The sequence below is a fragment of the Bubalus kerabau genome, chromosome 2 (genome assembly GCF_029407905.1).
Source record: "Bubalus kerabau isolate K-KA32 ecotype Philippines breed swamp buffalo chromosome 2, PCC_UOA_SB_1v2, whole genome shotgun sequence".
Lineage (NCBI taxonomy): Eukaryota > Metazoa > Chordata > Mammalia > Artiodactyla > Bovidae > Bubalus > Bubalus kerabau.
In genome coordinates, this window is record NC_073625.1 from 197,983,342 (window position 1) to 198,002,789 (window position 19,448).

Below are 19,448 nucleotides of genomic sequence, written 5' to 3' on the forward strand. Positions count from 1 at the left end.
TATACACTGCTTACTATAGTTCAACTCTGCACTATTTGATTGAAGAGATGACATAAAAAACCATATGCCAGCACATTCTACAGAACAGAAAGTCCTACTTTCCATGCAGACCAGCTGTGTGGTCAGTCTGAGTATGATCTGGCCCACTCTTAAAGTGTTTATGAAATTAGACAAAAGAGTATCATTTAATACAAATTTATGATTGAACTCTGGGAGTTGGTAATGGACAGGGAGGTCTGGTGTGCTGCAGTTCATGGGGTTGCAAAGAGTTGGACACAACTGAGTGACTGAACTGAACTGAACTGATGATTAAACATGGGCTTCTAATAATGATATGTTTTAGAATGATGAGCTTTACTAAAGTGTTGCTCAGACAAATGACCTACCTCAGCCCTCCCTCAAATTATAAGAAATTTAATCCTACCCATATATTTAGATCAGTCTACCAAGACAATAGAAATAAAACCAAAAATAAACAAATGGGACCTAATCAAACATATAAGCTTTTGCACAGCAAAGAAAACCACTGACAAAAGGACGGGGAGAAAACATTTGCAAGGGATGCGACCAATGAGGGCTTAATTTCCAAAATCTATAAACAGCTCAAACAACTCAATAATAAAGAAACAAACAACCCAATCAAAAAATGGGCAGAAGATCTAAACAGACATTTCTCCAAAGAATAAATGCAGATGGCCAACAGGTGCATGAAAAGACGCTCAACATCGCTAATAGAAAAATGTAAATCAAAACTATAATGAGGTACTACTACCTTACACAGGTCAAAACGCCATAATTAAAATGTCCACAAGTAACAAATACCGATGAGGCTGTGGAGAAAATGGAACTCTCCAACACTGTTGGTAGGAGTGCAGATTGGTGCAGTCATTATGGAGAACTGTGTGGAGGATCCTCAAAAAACTAAATACTTGCTGTATGATTTAGCAATCCCACTCCTGGGTATATATCAGGATAAAACTATAAAAACAGTTACATGCCCCCATTGATCACTGTAGCAGTATTTACAATAGCTAAGACATAGAAGCAACCTAAATGTCTATCAAGAGACGAATGGATAGAGAAGATATAATATATATACACAATGGAATACTACTCAGCCATAAAAAGAAAGAAAGAAATGCCATTTGCAGCAACATGATGGACCTGGTGATTATCATACTAACTGAAATAAGTCAGACAGAGAAAGATAAATATCATATGATATCACTTATATGTGGAATTTAAAATATGACACAAATTAACTTACCTTGAAACAGAAACAGATGCAGAGACGTAGAGAAAAAACTTGTGCTTGCCCAGGGTAGGAGTCGGGGAGGGAAAGATTAGACATTTGAGACTACCAAATGCAAACTGTTATGTACAGAATGTGTAAGCAACAAGTACAGGGAACTATATTCAGTAAGTGAAGTGAAGTTGCTAAGTTGTGTCTGACTCTTTGCAACCCCATGATCTGGAGCCTACTAGGCTCCTCCACCCATGGGATTTTTCCAGGCAAGAGCACTGGAGTGGGTTGCCATTGCCTTCTCCAGAGGATCTTCCCAACCCAGAGATTGAACCCAGGTCTCCTACATTGTAGGCAGACACTTTACCATCTGAGCCACCAGGGAAATCCTGGACTATATTCAGTGGCTTATCACAGGGCTATATTCAATGTCCTGTTGATAAACCATAATGGAAAAGAATATATATATATATATATAAAATCATTTTTCTATATAGCAGAAATTAGCACAGAATTGTAAATCAACTGTATTTCAATAAAATAAATTTAGGAATTATGTCAAAATAGTAAATTTCAAACAAACTAGCTTTTATGTGATCAGAAACTCTGAATAAAGCATATATTTTCAGGAATTTGTGCCATTTGCATGTAGATTATGCTTGTGTCCTATTTATTCTATCAATCTTGCTTTCCCCATATAGTAACCCACCAAAAAATACACAGAAAAAGTAGAGAGAGCTTTCATCGATTTGAGATGTACATTCCCAAGTGGCTGAGAAGAGTCATTATTTATTGAAAAACCATCGGAAGTCAGTATAGTGACAATACAGCACAGGGAAGCTCCCATGGGTTGAATTTTCAGCCATCTCGAAGTCATAGAACATTTCTCTTTAAATAAACATATTTTTACATTATTCAGATTCTTTTAAAGGTGTTACACAATCATGCAGACAATTAGGGGGGATTCTGATTAAATTGAATCACAATTTTATAGCAACACCTCAAGTGAATTTTTGGCCATCATATACCAATGACTGAAATGTCTTTGCATTTGAACTACTATTTCTTCATTAGCCTTATTTGTGGATAGATTTTTATTTCTAATTAGACACTTTGAAGTTGTTTAAAACTCTTGCATTATCAGAGTATTATCATATGTCAATGTTATCTTCAAGTGCAAATTCCTCTGCTTTTTAAATAGAGTTATCTCCAATGCATACATAACATTGATATTTGTCAGTATGTATTGTACAAAATTCTTTCTCTGAACAACCACGTGTACTGGAGGAGGGGTTATTAAAGACAAAGTCCTGTGACATTCCCAGTTGCCCCACATCCTTATAAGCACTTAGTATTATTAATTTTATACATTTTAGGGTTTCTGATGGTTGTGGTACTCTGCTCTGGTGCACTGATAGTGGGAGTATAAATCAGTGCAAACTTTTTGGAAAACTGTTTGGCTGTAAAGATTTAAGTGACTATCATCCAGACGGTCTACTCCCAAAGTATAGACCCAGTAGAAATGTGTACGAAAGACATATACAAGAATGTATATATCAGTAATATTTATAAAAGCATAATCTAGAACAACTGAAACATCTATCAGTAGCAGAATGGAGAAACAGATCAAGGAATATTCACACAATGAAATATTCATTCATTCAAAAAGCTAAGATCATGGCATTCGGTCCCATCACTTCATGGCAAATAGATGGGGAAACAATGGAAACAGTGACAGACTTCATTTTCTTGAGCTCCAAAATCATGGCAGATAGTGACTGCAGCCGTGATATTAAAAGATGCTTGCTCCTTGGAAGAAAAGCTATGACCCACCTAGACAGCATATTAAAAAGTAGAGACATTACTTTGCCAACAAAGGTCCGTCTAATCAAGGCTATGATTTTTCCAGTAGACATGTATGGATGTGACAGTTGGACTATAAAGAAAGCTGAGCACCAAAGAATTGATGCTTTTGAACTGTGGTGTTGAAGAAGACTCCTGAGACTCCTTGGACTGCAAGAAGATCAAACCAGTCCATCCTAAAGGAAATCAGTCCTGAATATTCATTGGAAGGACTGATGCTGAAGCTGAAATTCCAATATTTTGGCCTCCTGATGCGAAGAACCGACTCATTAGATAAGACCCTGATGCTGGGAAAGACTGAAGGCAGGAGGAGAAGGGCACAACAGAGGATGAGATGGTTGGATGGCATCACCGGCTCGATGGACATGAGTTTGAGCAAGCTCCGGGAGTTGGTGATGGACAGGGAAGTGTGGTGTACTGCAGTCCCTGGGGCAAAGAATCGTACATGACTGAGTGGCTGAACTGAACCTAACTCAACTGAGTAAGATTGAATGAATTACTGATATTCACCACACTGATTCATCTCACAAGTATATACTCAAGCAAAAGAAGCTGGGAATGAAAAGTACATCCTGTATAATACCACTGAAAAGTTCAATAATGGGTAAAACTAATTCATGGTCCTGAGACAGTGTGATTACCTTAGGGAGGGCTGGTAGTGACTGAAGTACACATGAGGGGGTTGGGCATTATTCTACTCTTGTCTGATGTTCTGTTTCTTTACCTGAGTAGTGAGTGCACAGGGTATTTATAGTCACCAAGCTGTGCATTCATAATTTGTGTACTTTTCTGATGCATGTTACAGCTTAACAGTAAATTCAAGAGATCTAATGAATAGCATGGTGATTATAAGCTGTGATACTGTATTATACACTCCAAAGTTGCTAAAAGACTAGGTTTTAAATATTCTTACCACACAAAAATAGTGATAATTATGTACCTGTTAAAGGACTTAGCTAACACTGAGGCAGTAATCCTAATATGTAAATATATCAAACTAACCTGGACGTGAGTTTGAGTGAACTCCGGGAGTTGGTGATGGACAGGGAGGCCTGGCGTGCTGCAGTTCATGGGGTCACAAAGAGTCGGACATGACTGAGTGACTGAACTGAACTGAACCTGTTGTACATCTTAAACTTATGCAACGTTATATAGGTATCACATTGTATACACAATTTTATCTCAGCTTCTAAAGTTTTAATGAATATTTAAAAAAAACCTACAAAATCCTAATTCATTAAGGTTCTGAAGATTGACATGTAGGTGATCAAAGTCCTAGAGTACTGATGTCCAATGGACTTGGCATATCCCCTAGGCTGGCACGCGTCCTGTTTGCTTTGGTGTAGGTTATGCCTGCTCAACTGGGTTGCATCCCCATTAAAGCAGGTATTTCTGGGCTATACATTTTGCCTAATGTACTTTTAGCTGACTTGGACTCAAGGAAATGAAGCTAATATTCTCAATGGAGAAAGACTCTTGGAGAAGAGAAAAAAGAGATGGCTCCATTTCTTTCATCCTGTCCATATTTTGAGGTACCCTGAGGAAGATAATGGAATGAAGTGGAATTCCTTCATAGTTCTGAAGCACAAGGAAGTTCTGAAAATGTTTTCTCAAAAATTATATATGCAAACAGTGGCAAGACTGTCTCACTGTCCATACTCATCTTGTACATGAAGAGTATCAGGCACAAGGGACTTGATTTTAAAACTCTTAAACAGTTGTGCCCATGACGATTTCAATTCAGAACTGCCATGGTAATGCTTTAAAGTAGCGCTCCCTCTCCCTACCAGAAGCGCTGATGGGAAATGAGCCCTGACGTGACGTTAGTTTGCAGCCCCTCGGTCCAAGCACACTTACTGGGTCTCCACGCAAGCCCTTTGCTCCATGGTCCCCAGAAATTCCTCTCTCTCCCGGGATTCCCTAAAGTCAACACAAAGGAGAAGAAGGACAAGAATTTTAAGTGACATTAATAAAAACAAGGAGCTTATCTTCTCCCTGATTTAAATTATTAAATGTTTTCCTACTAAAGTTATTTTGTAGAGAAGGGGAACAACCAATAGATTCAGGCACCATGTGAATAATTTAACAGTGGCCACAATTATTCGCCACAGTGGTAAATTCTGTGTTCCAGACAGATTCATTGTCTTGTCCATTATTTTGTAACTACTGTATGTACCAGGTATTGGTTTAATCCTTCTTTTGATGAGGCAACTGAGATTCAGAGAGATTATCCATATTTGACTCCCTCCCCCCGAGTTTGGTCGTGGCTCATTCTGGTCAACAGAAAGAATAAGATCTACTTATTCTACAGATCTTACTAGATCTACTGTAGATCTAGTAAGATCTACAGTGTCACCATGAGAGTTCCAAGCCTCGGCCCCAAGGGCCCTCGAGAGAGCCTGTGTGTTTCTACTTGCTCCCTTGTGCTTCAGCCATGGCCATAAAAGGCCGGGCAGCTCTCTGCTCCCAGAAGGATAAGAAGAGAGAAGTGAAACAAAGCCCCCAGCCAACCTACAGACACATAAGCCAAGGTCAGCCACGCACTGCCTAGATCAGCTGAACTTCCCAGATACATCAGAAATTACTGTTTCTTGTTGCATGCATTTGAGGTCTTCTGGTTATCCTAAAACACTTTCATGATCCTAGCTGACAGCTATACCTGGTGTAGCTGCCTTACAAGTCACACCTTGAATTCCCAGTACAGTTTCTACGTTATCCCTTTATTGAATGCCTACCTGGGCTCCTTCATTGCCTTTCTCTCCTTTTGTTCCAGGAAGACCACTGTCACCCTAAAACACAGAGAACAATAAACTCAAATTCTCATTTTCTTAACGAGAACTAGCTCAGAGGGTTTTCATGATACAAAGAGAAGGTTCTACCTGTTCTCCATTTAAGCCATCAATTCCACTTTCCCCAGCTTCTCCCTGAAAAGACAGATGTGATCAGAATATAGTGCACTGCATTTATGTGGAAAGAAGCCAGACACCAAATTAAAAGTCAAATTTTGTGTTCTATATACACGCTCTTTGCTAGGCTGGCCCTGGGTCATATTAAAGATTACTGAGTCATAGAAATTGTCAACCAAAACCAAACATGGTCTGCAATAAAATGCATTAGTAAACAAAATGAAATTATTAGCAATAAAAAGGAAGGTCAATGAAGCTTCATTTGTACAATCTACTGGTCAATCACCTCAAAAATAATTCTAGGTAACAGATGGGCAGATAAATGATGTTTGGTACCATACCTCCTGTCCATTTAGTCCCCTGTTTCCCTGGAAATAGAAAGGACAGCAGGGGTTAGTATAGGAAAAGGAATTAACGTTGGGAAGCCTTCACAGTGCTTCTTGCGATCCTTACCTTAGGGCCCTTGGTACCATAGCATCCTTTAGTACCTTGTTCTCCCACAGGTCCACTGGCTCCTCTTTCTCCCTAAGGAAGAGCACACACTCAGAAGAGCTTTTCCTATCATCATCTGGAATCTGTCTTGGAAATCTGACAACCTTCGTGTTGGATTAAAAAAGTGCAACTGCTCATGGGTTTATAACCCAGAATTCATATTTATGAAAACTGACAGTGGAAGTAAATCAGAGCTACTCTGATGACAACCCTCTGTGTTGGATCCCACCTGGATACTCTCCAGGGTGGGATAGTATCTAAGTAAAACATACAACAACTGGCAGCCAAGATGCATTCTCAAGATTTCAGAAGACATTCTGGGAAGACAGTGAAGAATTGATGAGACATTGGAGCATGATGCTCTAGGTATGACCTAAGCAAGGGGCAGATTCCTTGACCAAATTCCTTCCCTTTCTCTCTTTCTATCTTTAACCTAAAACCACTCCTGTGATCCTGGTCTTGGTAATCCCACCAGCCGGTGCAGTCTTGTGAGCTGAAACAAAGATGTCATCCTCAGCCACTGTCTCCCCAAGTGGTCACCAAGGTACATCCATTCAACCTCCTTAACATATCTATTCACACTGCCCTAAATTTTGTCCTGCACCTGCTGCTGCAAGACTTCTACCTGCAATCCCTACCTTGTCATCCTCCATGATGTTGCCTGAGCATGCTTTCTAAACCCATGCCCTAGCCATTTTTAATCCTGTGCTTGAACATCATGGAAACAGTGGAAACAGTGACAGACTTTATTTCTGGGGGCTCCAAAATCACTGCAGATGGTGATTGCAGCCATGAAATTAAAAGATGCTTGCTTCTTGGAAGAAAAGCTATGACCAACCTAGACAGCATATTAAAAAGTAGAGACATTACTTTGCCAACAAATGTCCGTCTAGTCAAGGCTATGGTTTTTCTAGTAGTCATGTATGGATGTGAGAGTTGGACTATAAAGAAAGCTGAGCACCAAAAAATTGATGCTTTTGAACTGTGGTGTTGGAGAGGACTCTTGAGAGTCCCTTGGTCTGCAAGGAGATCAAACCAGTCCATCCTAAAGGAAATCAGTCCTGAATATTCACTGGAAGGACTGATGCAGAAGCTGAAATTCCAATACTTTGGCCACCTGATGCAAAGAATTGACTCATTTGAAAAGACCTTGATGCTGGTAAAGATTGAAGGCAGGAGGAGAAGGGGACGACAGAGGATGAGATGGTTGGATAGCATCACTGACTCAATGGACATGGGTTTGGGTAGACTCCGGGAGTTGGTGATGGATAGGGAGGCGTGTCGTGCTTCAGTCCATGGGGTTGCAAAGAGTTGGACATGACTGAGTGACTGAACTAACTAACTAAATATCATTAAGTTATGCTCATCAACTGGAAGACACCTCCAAGTCTTTCTCAGAGTACTCGAGACTCCCAGAAATCTGGGTCTTGCACCTTGATCTCTCACTGTGTCCTGGATTCTGGCCATGTTGACCATATGTCATTCTGCAAACACACAATTCTCTGACTCAGTTACACACCCTTGATCACACTGGTCTCCCTGTAGTAGAATAGTCTTCCCCCTTTAGCCTGGAGAAAGTTCTATCTGTCCTCAGATGCCACCCAAGCATTACTCCCTGTCTGCAGCCTTCCTCTCAGGCTGTCACCTGAGGTGGTTCAGTATTTGCACTTCCACACCCTATCGCATTGCACCTCATATACCTCGAGCAGAGTTCTCGTGTATAACAACTAGACCTACTGCTTCTCATGTGTCTTTCCAATAGTCTGGAATTTGCCTGAGATAGGATTGATCTTTTTTTTTTTTCTTTATTTTTATTTCTGTGGTCTAGCACTGTGCCTGGCACATGGAAAGATACCTTAAGATGTATCTGTTAAATGAATGATGAGTGTATTTATGATGAGGTCTTTGATAAATAATGTGATAAATTGTAAGATGGTTAATATACACTTATTAAATGGATGGATGGAAAGAAGGAGGGAAAGAAGGAAGGAAAGATAAATGGATGAATAGGTGCAAGAAAGGGCAAGGTCCTAGATAAGCAGTGTGGTGAGTGGGTTTACTCATGCAGAATAGAAGGGGGAAATGGCAGTGATTTGACTTTCCTAGTGAAAAAGAGCTAGGAGTCAGACACAACTGAGTGACTTCACTTTGACTTTTCACATTCATGCATTGGAGAAGGAAATGGCAACCCACTCCAGTGTTCTTGCCTGGAGAATCCCAGGGACGGGGGAGCCTGGTGGGCTGCCATCTATGGGGTCGCACAGAGTCGGACACGACTGAAGTGACTTAGCAGCAGCAGCAGCAGCAGTGAAAAAGAGAAGATTTTCATTGAGTTGATTATACAGTGTTGGTGGATAGTCCAAGAGGGGACAGTAGGTTAATAAAACATTGGTGACCTGGAAAAACCTCAAACTTTGCGAGTGAATCCTTAGAACTTTTTTCGCTTCCTTTTGAATTGATACAAATGCTTTCATAGCATAGATATGTTCTTAGGAATAAATGGAGCTGGAAAAACCTTGACTTACAGCAGTGCCCTCCTCTCCCAGGTAGCCTTCACTGCCTTTAAAACCTGGAAGTCCCTGGGAATAAGGAAAGGAAGGATACATTAGCACTCCATAGACCAAAACTCAGAGGTAATCAAGCAAGAATTCCTCAACTTCACAGTTTTACTTTATGTAGAACAGTATGAGTTTGCAAAATACAGCCCCCCCAACCTAAGCTACTTTTACACACATAAAAATAATGGAATTTTGAGACAAGTATCCAGATAACTCAAGGGTGGGTGTGTGAGAAACATTTTCCATAGCTCTCTCTGGGGTTTAGAGCTGGGGTTTATACAGCTGGAGTTTTTTTCCTAGACAAACATTCTATGAACACAGCTATATTTGCCCCTGACAGGCTAGAATTATCCTCTTCTCATTAAAAATTCTTTTTGAGGATTTATGCTACATGTAAAATAGACCACACATATTTCTTTCCATTTTTCCTGATACCTGTTTAAAAAAATTCTACCATTCTCTGTACATGAAATCAAAACACTCAGGAAATAATTAGCCCAAAAACTTTCTTCAGAGAGACAGCCATGGTGATTTGGAAGTTACAGTGCTATCTATAAATTATCCAAAATCAAACACGTGTAAATAAGTAGGACTGAAATTGTTAAACACATCTATAGTACGTTTATGCATATTTGAGCATTTCCTCAAAGCCTAAATCATATTTTCATGTAAGGGTACATTAACTTCTTTGGGTTAGGAAATATATGAATCTGTTGTTAGTTACCGTTTTCAGACTTGGTCTGTTTTTACTTATATATTTCTGGCAGTATTTTGGTCTGGGTAGAGCTGAATGAAACATCTTGGCATCTCTTGCTGTGACAGGGTGATCTGATCTAGCTTTTCAGCAGACTACACAACTTATTCCCTATCTGATTTAAATGACTCTGCAGCCATTAGAAACAGAAATTAAGATGACTCCTTAGTATTTAGGAAGCTTTCATTATTCAACATAAGAGATCCCAGTTGGTTTTTCTGCATCTTGTCATCACTGCCAGGACACTGGATAATCAACAATCTAGGCAGTCTCTCTCTCTCTCTCTCTCTCTCTCTCTCTCTCTCTTCTTTTGGCTGTTCCGCCTGGCATGTAGGTCAAAACTACACTCCCTCAGTGGAAGCATGGACTCATAACCACTGGACTGCCAGGGACATCCCATCAGCAGTTTTTCTCTTGATGCTTGTATAAAAAGGTTTTTTTTTTTAAAGACTCCAATTTAGAAAACCAAGAAGAAGCCTATCTAATTTGACATATAAGCAGTGTGATAAATGGTTACCTCAAAGGCTCTACCTAGGAGCCCTTATTTCTACCTAAACCTGTTTCTGAAAAACATACTATATTCAAATAAATGAGCCACTATTGCAACCAAAATCACCGTTTTCCCTGCTGGTCCAGGGTCTCCCCTTGTGCCATCTCCTCCAATGCACTTGCAGAATAAACAGCAGCACGTCCTTTCCGCAACATTGACCTGGAGGAGGGTAGAAATACATTACATTTGGTGGTATCACTGCCCAATCACACTCACACACAAGCTCAAGGTGCTCTAGAGAGGATGAGGGAGACAGTCTTTACTTTTCATCTTTCCTTCTGTGATCTGCATTCTCCGCCATATGAGGAATTCAGAATAAACTCAAAGATGTTTTTGTGTTCTCAAAAAAGCATCAGTTTTGCCACAGCCAACTCACTGCACACTAATTTATTCATGGGTTCTCCTGTGCCCACATTGACCATGTTGTTGTTAATTACCCTGTATAATTCTGCCCCTAACAGTTTGTTCAATAAAAAGAATACATGCTGGTTTTTCTTTTTCCCTTTTCCTGTTTTGTGAAATATTTGTATGCTGGAGAATTTAGACACTGTCCATTGTCACATTGCTTGGCATGGAGTTCAATGGTCAACACTTCTAGAACAGTTTGTGTGGGACAGGGTTTCAAAGACACCAATTATGTGTTCAACATTCAGAAGCACTTGCTGTAGAGGGTGGGCATATGAAGAGATTTTATACTCTGGTTATGTTTTTTTACTCTGGATAAGAAGCATGTTATAAATTTTAAAAATCTGAGCGAATTTCATCCTGGACCTAGTTAGTCATTCCCTGAAAAACTGACATAGTCCATCACATTTGGGGGCTTCTCTGGTGATTCAGTTGGTAAAGAATCTGCCTGCAATGCAGGCCACCCAGCTTCAGTTCCTGGGTCAGGAAGATCCCCTCTGGTTCACTGCCTGGGTCAGGAAGATCCCCTGGAGAAGGGAATGACAACCCACTCCAGTATTCTTGCCCAGAGAACAATTAACCCATAATATTTATTTTAAGGAAACTTCCGTCTGTGATAAATACTGTGATTGGCCTCAGTGGGGTAGAATCCGTTTTTGTGTTGAGAAGTTTCCCATCAAAATTCTAGTGTGATGAAAAATGAAAATATTTTCTTATAACCATTTCACAATTTCTCCTCTAAATTGTTTGTTTTTATATACTGTTTCTTTTCTGATATTAGAAAATTCTCTGTTCCCCCACCCCCCACCCTGTAAACCTCAGAAAACCCAATAAAACTTGAAATGTGTGAAACCAAACAACAACAACAAAATGGATTCTGTGATTTCATATTAGATGATATCAATTTTCTTTGGATCACTAACATCCTACAGCATATTTTACTATTAACATTAAAATGGGCTATTTCTAAAATTAAACATTTCTTAACAGTATTGCATTTATGTGACATCTAAAAACTGATAACCTTGTTTGAAGAATAACTTCCTCCCTCTATGAATTACCAATTTTAAACTACAAATTTCAGAGACAGAAAAAAATTTTGTAAAATAGACACCATTTTCCCATGTAGAAAGGAATTACAAAAAAACCTTCCATATTAAGTTACAAGAAAACTTCTATATTCTCTAAGCAATTATTTTTACATGGTTACTACACTGAAGTGAAGTGAAGTCGCTCAGTCGTGTCCAACTCTTGGCGACCCCATGGACTGTAGCTTATCAAGCTCCTCCGTCCATGGGATTTTCCAGGCAAGAGTGCTGGAGTGGATTGCCATTTCCTTCTCCAGGGGATCTTCCCAACCCAGGAATCGAACCCAGGTCTCCCGCATTGCAAGCAGACGCTTTACCGTCTGAGCCACCAGGGAAGCCAAGAGATGCTTAAAGATGATATTCTCTAAGCAATTATTTTTACATGGTTACTACACTGAACACACTGTTTAAATATCTATATGCAAGATCTATTGTCAGAAGGTAGCAGGAGAATGGATAAAGAAGCTGTTGTATGTATATACAATAGAATATTATTCAGTCATTAAAAGGAATGCATTTGAGTCAGTTCTAGTGAGGTGGATAAACCTAGAGCCTATTATACAGAGTGAACTAAGTCAGAGGAGAAAAACTAATATCATTTATTAATGCATATATATAGAATCTAGAAAGATGATACTGATGAATTTATTTGCAGAGCATCAATTGGAGAAGGCGATGGCACCCAGTCCAGTACTCTTGCCTGGAAAATCCCATGGACAGAGGAGCCTGGTAGGCTGCAGTCCATGGGGTCGCTAAGAGTCAGACACGACTGAGAGACTTCATTTTCACTTTTCACTTTCATGCATTGGAGAAGGAAATGGCATCCCACTCCATATTCTTGCCTGGAGAATCCCAGGAATGGGAGCCTGGTGGACTGCCGTCTATGGGGTCACACAGAGTCAGACACGACTGAAGTGACTTAGTAGCAGCAGCAGCAATAGAGACACAGATATACAGAACAGACTTATGGACGTGGGCAGAAGGCAAGAAAGGAGAGAGTTAACATGGAGACATATGCATTATCATATGTAAGCTAGATAGCCAATGGGAATTTGCTCTATGACTCAGGGGACTCAAATCAGGGCTCTATAACAACCTGAAAGTGTGGGGTGGGGAGGGAGGTTTAAGAGGGAGAGGACAGAGGCATGCCCATAGCTGATTTACATTGACATTTGGCAGAAACCAATGCAGGAGTGTAAAGCAGTTATCCTTCAATTAAAAATAAATAGAGCTTCCCTGGTGGCTCAGACGGCAAAGAATCCACCTGCAATGCGGGAGACTGGGTTTGATCCCTGGGTTGGGAAGATCCCCTGGAGAAGGAAATGGCAACATACTCCAGTATTCTTGTTTGGAGAATCCCGTGGACAGAGGAGCCTGGTGGGTTACATACAGTCCATGGGGTCTCAAGAGTTGGACACAACTTAGCCACTAAACCACCACCAAAAATAAATAAATTTAATTATAAAACAGAAAGTAGCAGGAGCCAGCACCTTATTGGGAAGTGTCTTGATATGCTGATTACAGATTTTATAAATTATAAGCAAATTGCAAATTTTCAGTCTCTCATTAAAGGTGAAAGTCGTCATAGATAACTTGAAAACCTTCACCAGGCTAGTTTGAATTCTTGTATATTTCTAAAAGAAAAAGGATTGTGATGCATCTTATTTAGGGATTAGGTTCTAAAAATAGATAGATCATAAGGCAAAAATTTCCATCAGTCAAGACAACCTTTAAACATCTTTCCATCGTAAAGTACAACATGGGAGGTCCATCATCACATCACTAGTTTTTCTTCCAAGATTGGAACAGATGTTCTTTTTTCAATTGAACTCTATGGAATCAGCTCTATTCACAGGCCATTTGCAGAAAAAACACATATCTTAAACAGCAGAATCATATTCAGTGTGGTGAATTTTGGCATTTAGTATCTGCAAGGAATGTGAAAACTGGCTGACTGGGGGATCAGCCAAGTCACTCTTACAGCTCAGACACCCTTTGGTGGCATATTTATTGACTGCAATTTGGGCAGGATTATAGGTGCTATTTAGTTTCTTCTTCCTTCTTCTTTTTCTCTTGGCTAAGCGTATAAATTAAACATGCTTTCAGACATAGAAAAGAAACTTATGGTTACCAAAGGGGAAAGTTGTGGGGGAAGGATAATAAGGAATTTGGGATTAACATAAACATACTACTATATATAAAATAGATAACCAACAAGGACCTACTGTATACAACAGTCAATACTTTATAATAACCTATAAGGGAAAAGAATTCAAAAAAGAATATGTACATATATATATATATGTATATATACACACACTTATAACTTAATCACTTTGCTGTAACCTGAAATTAATACAATGTAAATAAACTATACTTTGATAAATAAATAGAGAACAATAACAAAAAGAAACATGCTTTGACATTGCTCTACAATATGACGATATGATGTTTCTTTCAAAACACCCCTTCATTTTGGCTTTTCACAAAATCAGAAAAGCCTGGTTCTACTCCCAAATGAACAAAATTAGTTCACATTCATAAGCCTAAATATGAACCCTATATACAAAACAAATAAAAAATTTAAACTCATGAGCCTTTTCTGAGTGACTCACCAGGTACTTTGACAATTGGCTCCCAAGATCCCTCGTCCCAAGAGTGAGCTGCGTCCTGTACTCAAATCCTTTCCCAAATTCAATGTACAGAAGATCAGCCAGGTCGCTGGAACTGGTGGGTCCATCCAGAGCAACAGTGATGAGGGCATTCAGGCCTAGCCAACACAGCCAACAGTCCTCCAGTTAAGCAGAGTAGGGCTCCTTTAAGCTCTTTGCATAGGTATGAAAGTTGCCATTCCAGGAGGCCGGTTGCAAGAGGAACACTCATTTTACCCTCATTCACTCTCCCCAACCACACACTGTAAAACTGACAGGTGACAGAGTCATCACTAGCGAATGACAGAATTTCCATTTTTCAAAACTAATTAAAGTGGAGAATAATTTATATAATAAATTATAACAGATCCTTGAGGTCTCTGGTGACTTAAAGTAAAATAGTGAGTTTAAAAGACTCCACAGAGAAAAGGGAAGCCTCCTACACCGGTGGTTGGAATGTAAACGGGTGCCGCCACTGTAGAAACATGGAGGTTCTTCAAAAAACTATAAACAGAGCTATCACGTGACCCAGCAATCCCATTCCTGGGCATATATCCAGACAAAACTATAAGTCAAAAAGATACATGCACCCCAATGTTCACAGCAGCACTCTTCACCATAGTCAAGACATGGAAGCAAACTAAATATCCATCAAGAGATGAATGGATAAAGAAGGTATGATACATATCATATATATATTACTCAGTCATAAAAAAATGAATGAAATAATGCCATTTTCAGCTACATGAATGGACCTAGAGACAAATACCATATGATATCACTTATCTGTGGAATCTAAAATACGACACAAATGAACTTATTCACAAAACAAAACAGACTCTATGCTTGAGTCATCACAAACACAGAAAACAAATATATGGTCACCAACGGGGAGAGGAGGTGGGGAGGGATAAATTAGGACTTTGGGATTAGCAGACAAAAACTACCATATATAAAATAGACAACAAAGTCCTACTACATAGCACAAGGAACTGTATCCAGTACTCTGTAATGGACCACAATGGAAAAGAATTTGAAAAGGATTGCACCTCCATATATCTGAATCACTTTGCATGATACCACAAACCAACACATTGTAAGTCAACTATATTTAGTAACAGCAATAAGGAATCCACAGATCATACTAAAGCACAGAGGAATTCATATGTCAAGAAAGTAAGTATTCTTAATTTTTGCCACTTGAAAGGGAGGTCCTTGGAGCAGTAGTGGGGTCTTCATCTGGAAGCTTATCAGAAATGCAGAACTTCAGGCCCCATCCAGACCCGCAGAATCAGAATCTATATTTTAATAAAATCTCCAGGTGATTCACATTAAAGCTTGAGAAGCATAACTCTAAATGACAATCTGGTTGGAATTACATGTACAAGAGACAGTTAAAGGTCTCTTGTAAGGCAATTAGGAGCAAATGTCATATAACCAACCAGAGCTGTGACTCATAGACTCTGGAAGTTTATAGATCAACATATTTCAAAGAAAACTTTAAGCGACTAAGAAAGTGTTGACTTATTTTATAAAGTAAGGACATTAAATGGTGATGGTAATAAGCCGGGCAATCATTAGGGTGGAGGTAACCATGCAACAACTGCGCTCTCATTTATTGATAATTACTATGTGCCTAGACGTTGGCTAAGTGCTTTACGTGCATTACCTTATTTTTAAGATATAAATACAACATTATAGGTAAGTGTGATTACAGCTCTATTTTACAGATGAGCAAAGGTTTTCATCCGACAGCACGACTCCAAAGCTTACACTCAAAGGACACTTTAATAACAAAAATGTACTAAAGACATAATAATAAAGGCCAGTCCTAAAGTTGGATAAATTTAGTTTTATGAAAACATAACTATTTGGCATACCCTTTCTCACTTTATTAGGGATAGGTGAAGAATTCTTTGGATGGGACTTGAAAACCAGTGGATCAGAATAGATAAAGAATATTCCAAGGATGTGGCAGAGTCAAGAGTGCTTTCTTATAGAAGTTTCTATATGACTTTGGGAGGAAAAGGAGAGTGAAGAGAACAGTTTCAGGGATATAGTGGGGAGGCTCAAGTTCTACAACAGCAAACGATGTGGTTGCTGACACGAAATAAAGGAAGAAATACCAACAAATAGGGTGCTTAACCTGTCCTAGTGTGCCAGAACTCTCCTGGTTTGAGTGCTGACAGTCTCTGGTTTGTCTCAAGCAAACAAAGACAGGTCACTTCCAAGACTGAGAATGATGGGGAGAAGCAGGATCGGGGCTGGGAGAGGCCACGAAGAGCACCAGGTTCATCAACTCGTGTCTAATGATCAAAAGGAGGCATGCCAGTGGGCCTATCTAGAAGGCGAAAAGATCTCACATCTAATATTTCTTGTAAGTTCCAAGAAAGGTAGAAGTTTAAGAGTTATGAGAACCACGGGGTTGTTGATTTGCAGGAAATACGCATGTAACTATAATTTGTAACTCAGGTTTCCCTGGTGGCTCAGATGGTAAAGCATGTGCCTGCAATGCTGGAGACCTGGGTTTGATCCCTGTGTCGGGAAGATCCCCTGGAGAAAGAAATGGCAACCCACTCTAGTACTCTTGCCTGGAAAATCCCATGAACAGAGGAGCCTGGCAGGTTATAGTCCATGGGGTTGCAAAGAGTCAGACACGACTGAGTGATTTCCCTTTCTTTCACTTTCACTTTTCTCAGGACAGAGGACTCCAATCCTGATCTTTCTGGACTTATCTGGTTCATATGATCTTAAACAGAGTGTTTCGAATTCTTAAAAAATGAATTAAGAAAAAGAAGCTTTCAAAAATTGGGAGAATAAAGAATCACTGAGTAGATTCTAGAGTACTGGATTTTTTAAAGTGAAAAAACGGATTCAAACCCCAATACATGTATACCTGTGGCGGATTCATTTTGATATTTGGCAAAACTAATACAATTATGTAAAGTTTAAAAATAAAATAAAATTTAAAAAAATAAAAAAAAAATAATAAAATTAAAAAAAAACAAACCCCAATCTATATGGATTGGTTATAAAGCGATATCCATCCCTGAGGATCCTTTTCTCCTGGTCTCCTCTTGTTCCACAGTGATGGCTCAGATTACATGTACAGAGTCTGGGCCTCAAGTTAGAGAGGCTCTCCTGGGTGAACAGATCAAGGGCTCAGCATCTATGTGAAATGTGGGAGGTCACGGCCAGAGGTGCTCTCTGTTCCAACTGGGAGACATTCAACACCTTTCAAAGAACATTGTGGCCCACACTCTTTTATCTTTCCCACTGAAACGCTGTAGCTGGCATGAGTCCTCCAACCTTTACCTCTTTTTCAAAGTTGTTTGGGCTATTTTGGGTCCTTTACATTTCCACATACATTTTGAACCATTTTTTTTTTTTTTTTTGGTACATTAACAAATATCCTGCTTTGCTTTTGATTGTGACTGAACTGAATGTATAGATCTGTTTGGAGAGAATTGACATTTTACCACATTCAGTCTGCTTTATCATTGTTTTAGTAATTTTCAGCAAACAGACAACAATATTTTGTTAAATATATACCTTGGCACTTCCTGTCATGTGTACATTGCAAATGACTTTTTAAATTTTGTTTTCCACTTTTTCACTGTCAGCATTTGCAAATACAATTGATTTTGAATACTGGAAAAAGATTCTAAATTTCTGAAGATATTCAAAATCTAGCTTCTGAAGTCAAAATTCATTTACCAGTTTTCCTCAGGGGTTGGAAGAAAGAAGATCGATCTTAGAAATCTGGGTGTTCCAAGAGAAACTTTCTGGAGAAAACTCTGATCTTGTCTGCAAAGGTACATCTTCTCCCACAAAAGAAAAGCTGAAATTGAAAAAGCCCTTCCTATCCACCTGAGGGTCCTGTTCTCAGTCTTCATTAATATTTCCTCTTCAGATCAAGAATAAAGGCCAAGACGATAGAATAAAGAGAAACAGCTTTAGTAAATACAATAAAAATAAAACCCTTACCCTTCAGCTGTTACTTCAGTGAACTTTGCAATCTGTTTAAGATGGAGGAATAAGAACCAGTGAAAAGACAAAATCTAATGGTGGCTCAGTGGTAAAGAATCTGCCTGCAACGCAGGAGACATGAGAGACTCAGGTTCGATCCCCGAGTCGGGATGATCTCCTGGAGAAGGTAATGGCAACACACTCCAGTATTCTTGCCTGGAGAATCCCATGGACAGAGGAGCCTGGAAGGCTATAGTCCATGGGGTTGCAAAGAGTCAGACACGACTGAGTGATTAACACTTTCACTTTCAATCCACCTCTAATAGTTAACCAGAGAGACAGGTCAGATGCCCTCGAAGCACAGCCTGAGATAGCCATTTAGATGCCCATGATTTATTGAGGAAGCACTCTCTGAGGAAGGGAACAAAGATAAGCAGGGTCAGGCTGGAGAAGGAGCTGAGCGAGACAGTGTTTCAGCGAAAGTCTAGCTTCAGCTTGATCCCGTGGGGAACTCTGGAGCCAGAGTTACACCACACAATTGGCATCCAAGTCTCTGCACTCCACCTGCTGCCCAAAGATGGGGACAGGGAGTAACCTTCCAGGCAAGGTTGGTGAAGGGCAGTTCCTCAGAGAGAGGGGGACCCTGTGAGTAACATGTGAGCAACCAGCACTCATAGCAGCTGGATGGTGAGGGAGCCTGTCTGTAAGGGGGTCTGGGTGGGGTACCAGTAACACCCACTTACAAAAATCTGTTTCTATTCTTAGTCAAACCAAAACATGTGAGTGCATTTTCCTTCCACTGATCCATAGTTTAGTACAAATGGCCAATAAATCAGACTGAGCATTGGTTCCTAAAGCCAAAAGCCTGGTGCCAGAGCTTGAAAAACTCATTAACACCATAGTTGGCCCATCTGTCATCTGAGAGAAGGAACTGATTACGAAGTCCCAAGACATGAGTAAACTTGTCCA

General features: G+C 39.7%; 1 protein-coding gene across 1 annotated transcript in view; it reads right to left on the reverse strand.

The window, feature by feature from the left end:
• The window catches only part of LOC129644332 (collagen alpha-6(VI) chain-like), a 169,226-nt gene that overhangs the window by 73,934 nt on the left and 75,844 nt on the right, over positions 1–19,448 (reverse strand). The window contains exons 11-18 of the mRNA XM_055569956.1: positions 14,475–14,629; positions 10,433–10,525; positions 9,030–9,083; positions 6,466–6,537; positions 6,354–6,380; positions 5,986–6,030; positions 5,842–5,895; positions 4,964–5,026 (exon numbers count right to left, since the gene is read on the reverse strand). Coding sequence (XP_055425931.1) covers positions 4,964–5,026; positions 5,842–5,895; positions 5,986–6,030; positions 6,354–6,380; positions 6,466–6,537; positions 9,030–9,083; positions 10,433–10,525; positions 14,475–14,629 — 563 coding nt within the window. The remainder of the gene's footprint in view (positions 1–4,963; positions 5,027–5,841; positions 5,896–5,985; positions 6,031–6,353; positions 6,381–6,465; positions 6,538–9,029; positions 9,084–10,432; positions 10,526–14,474; positions 14,630–19,448) is intronic.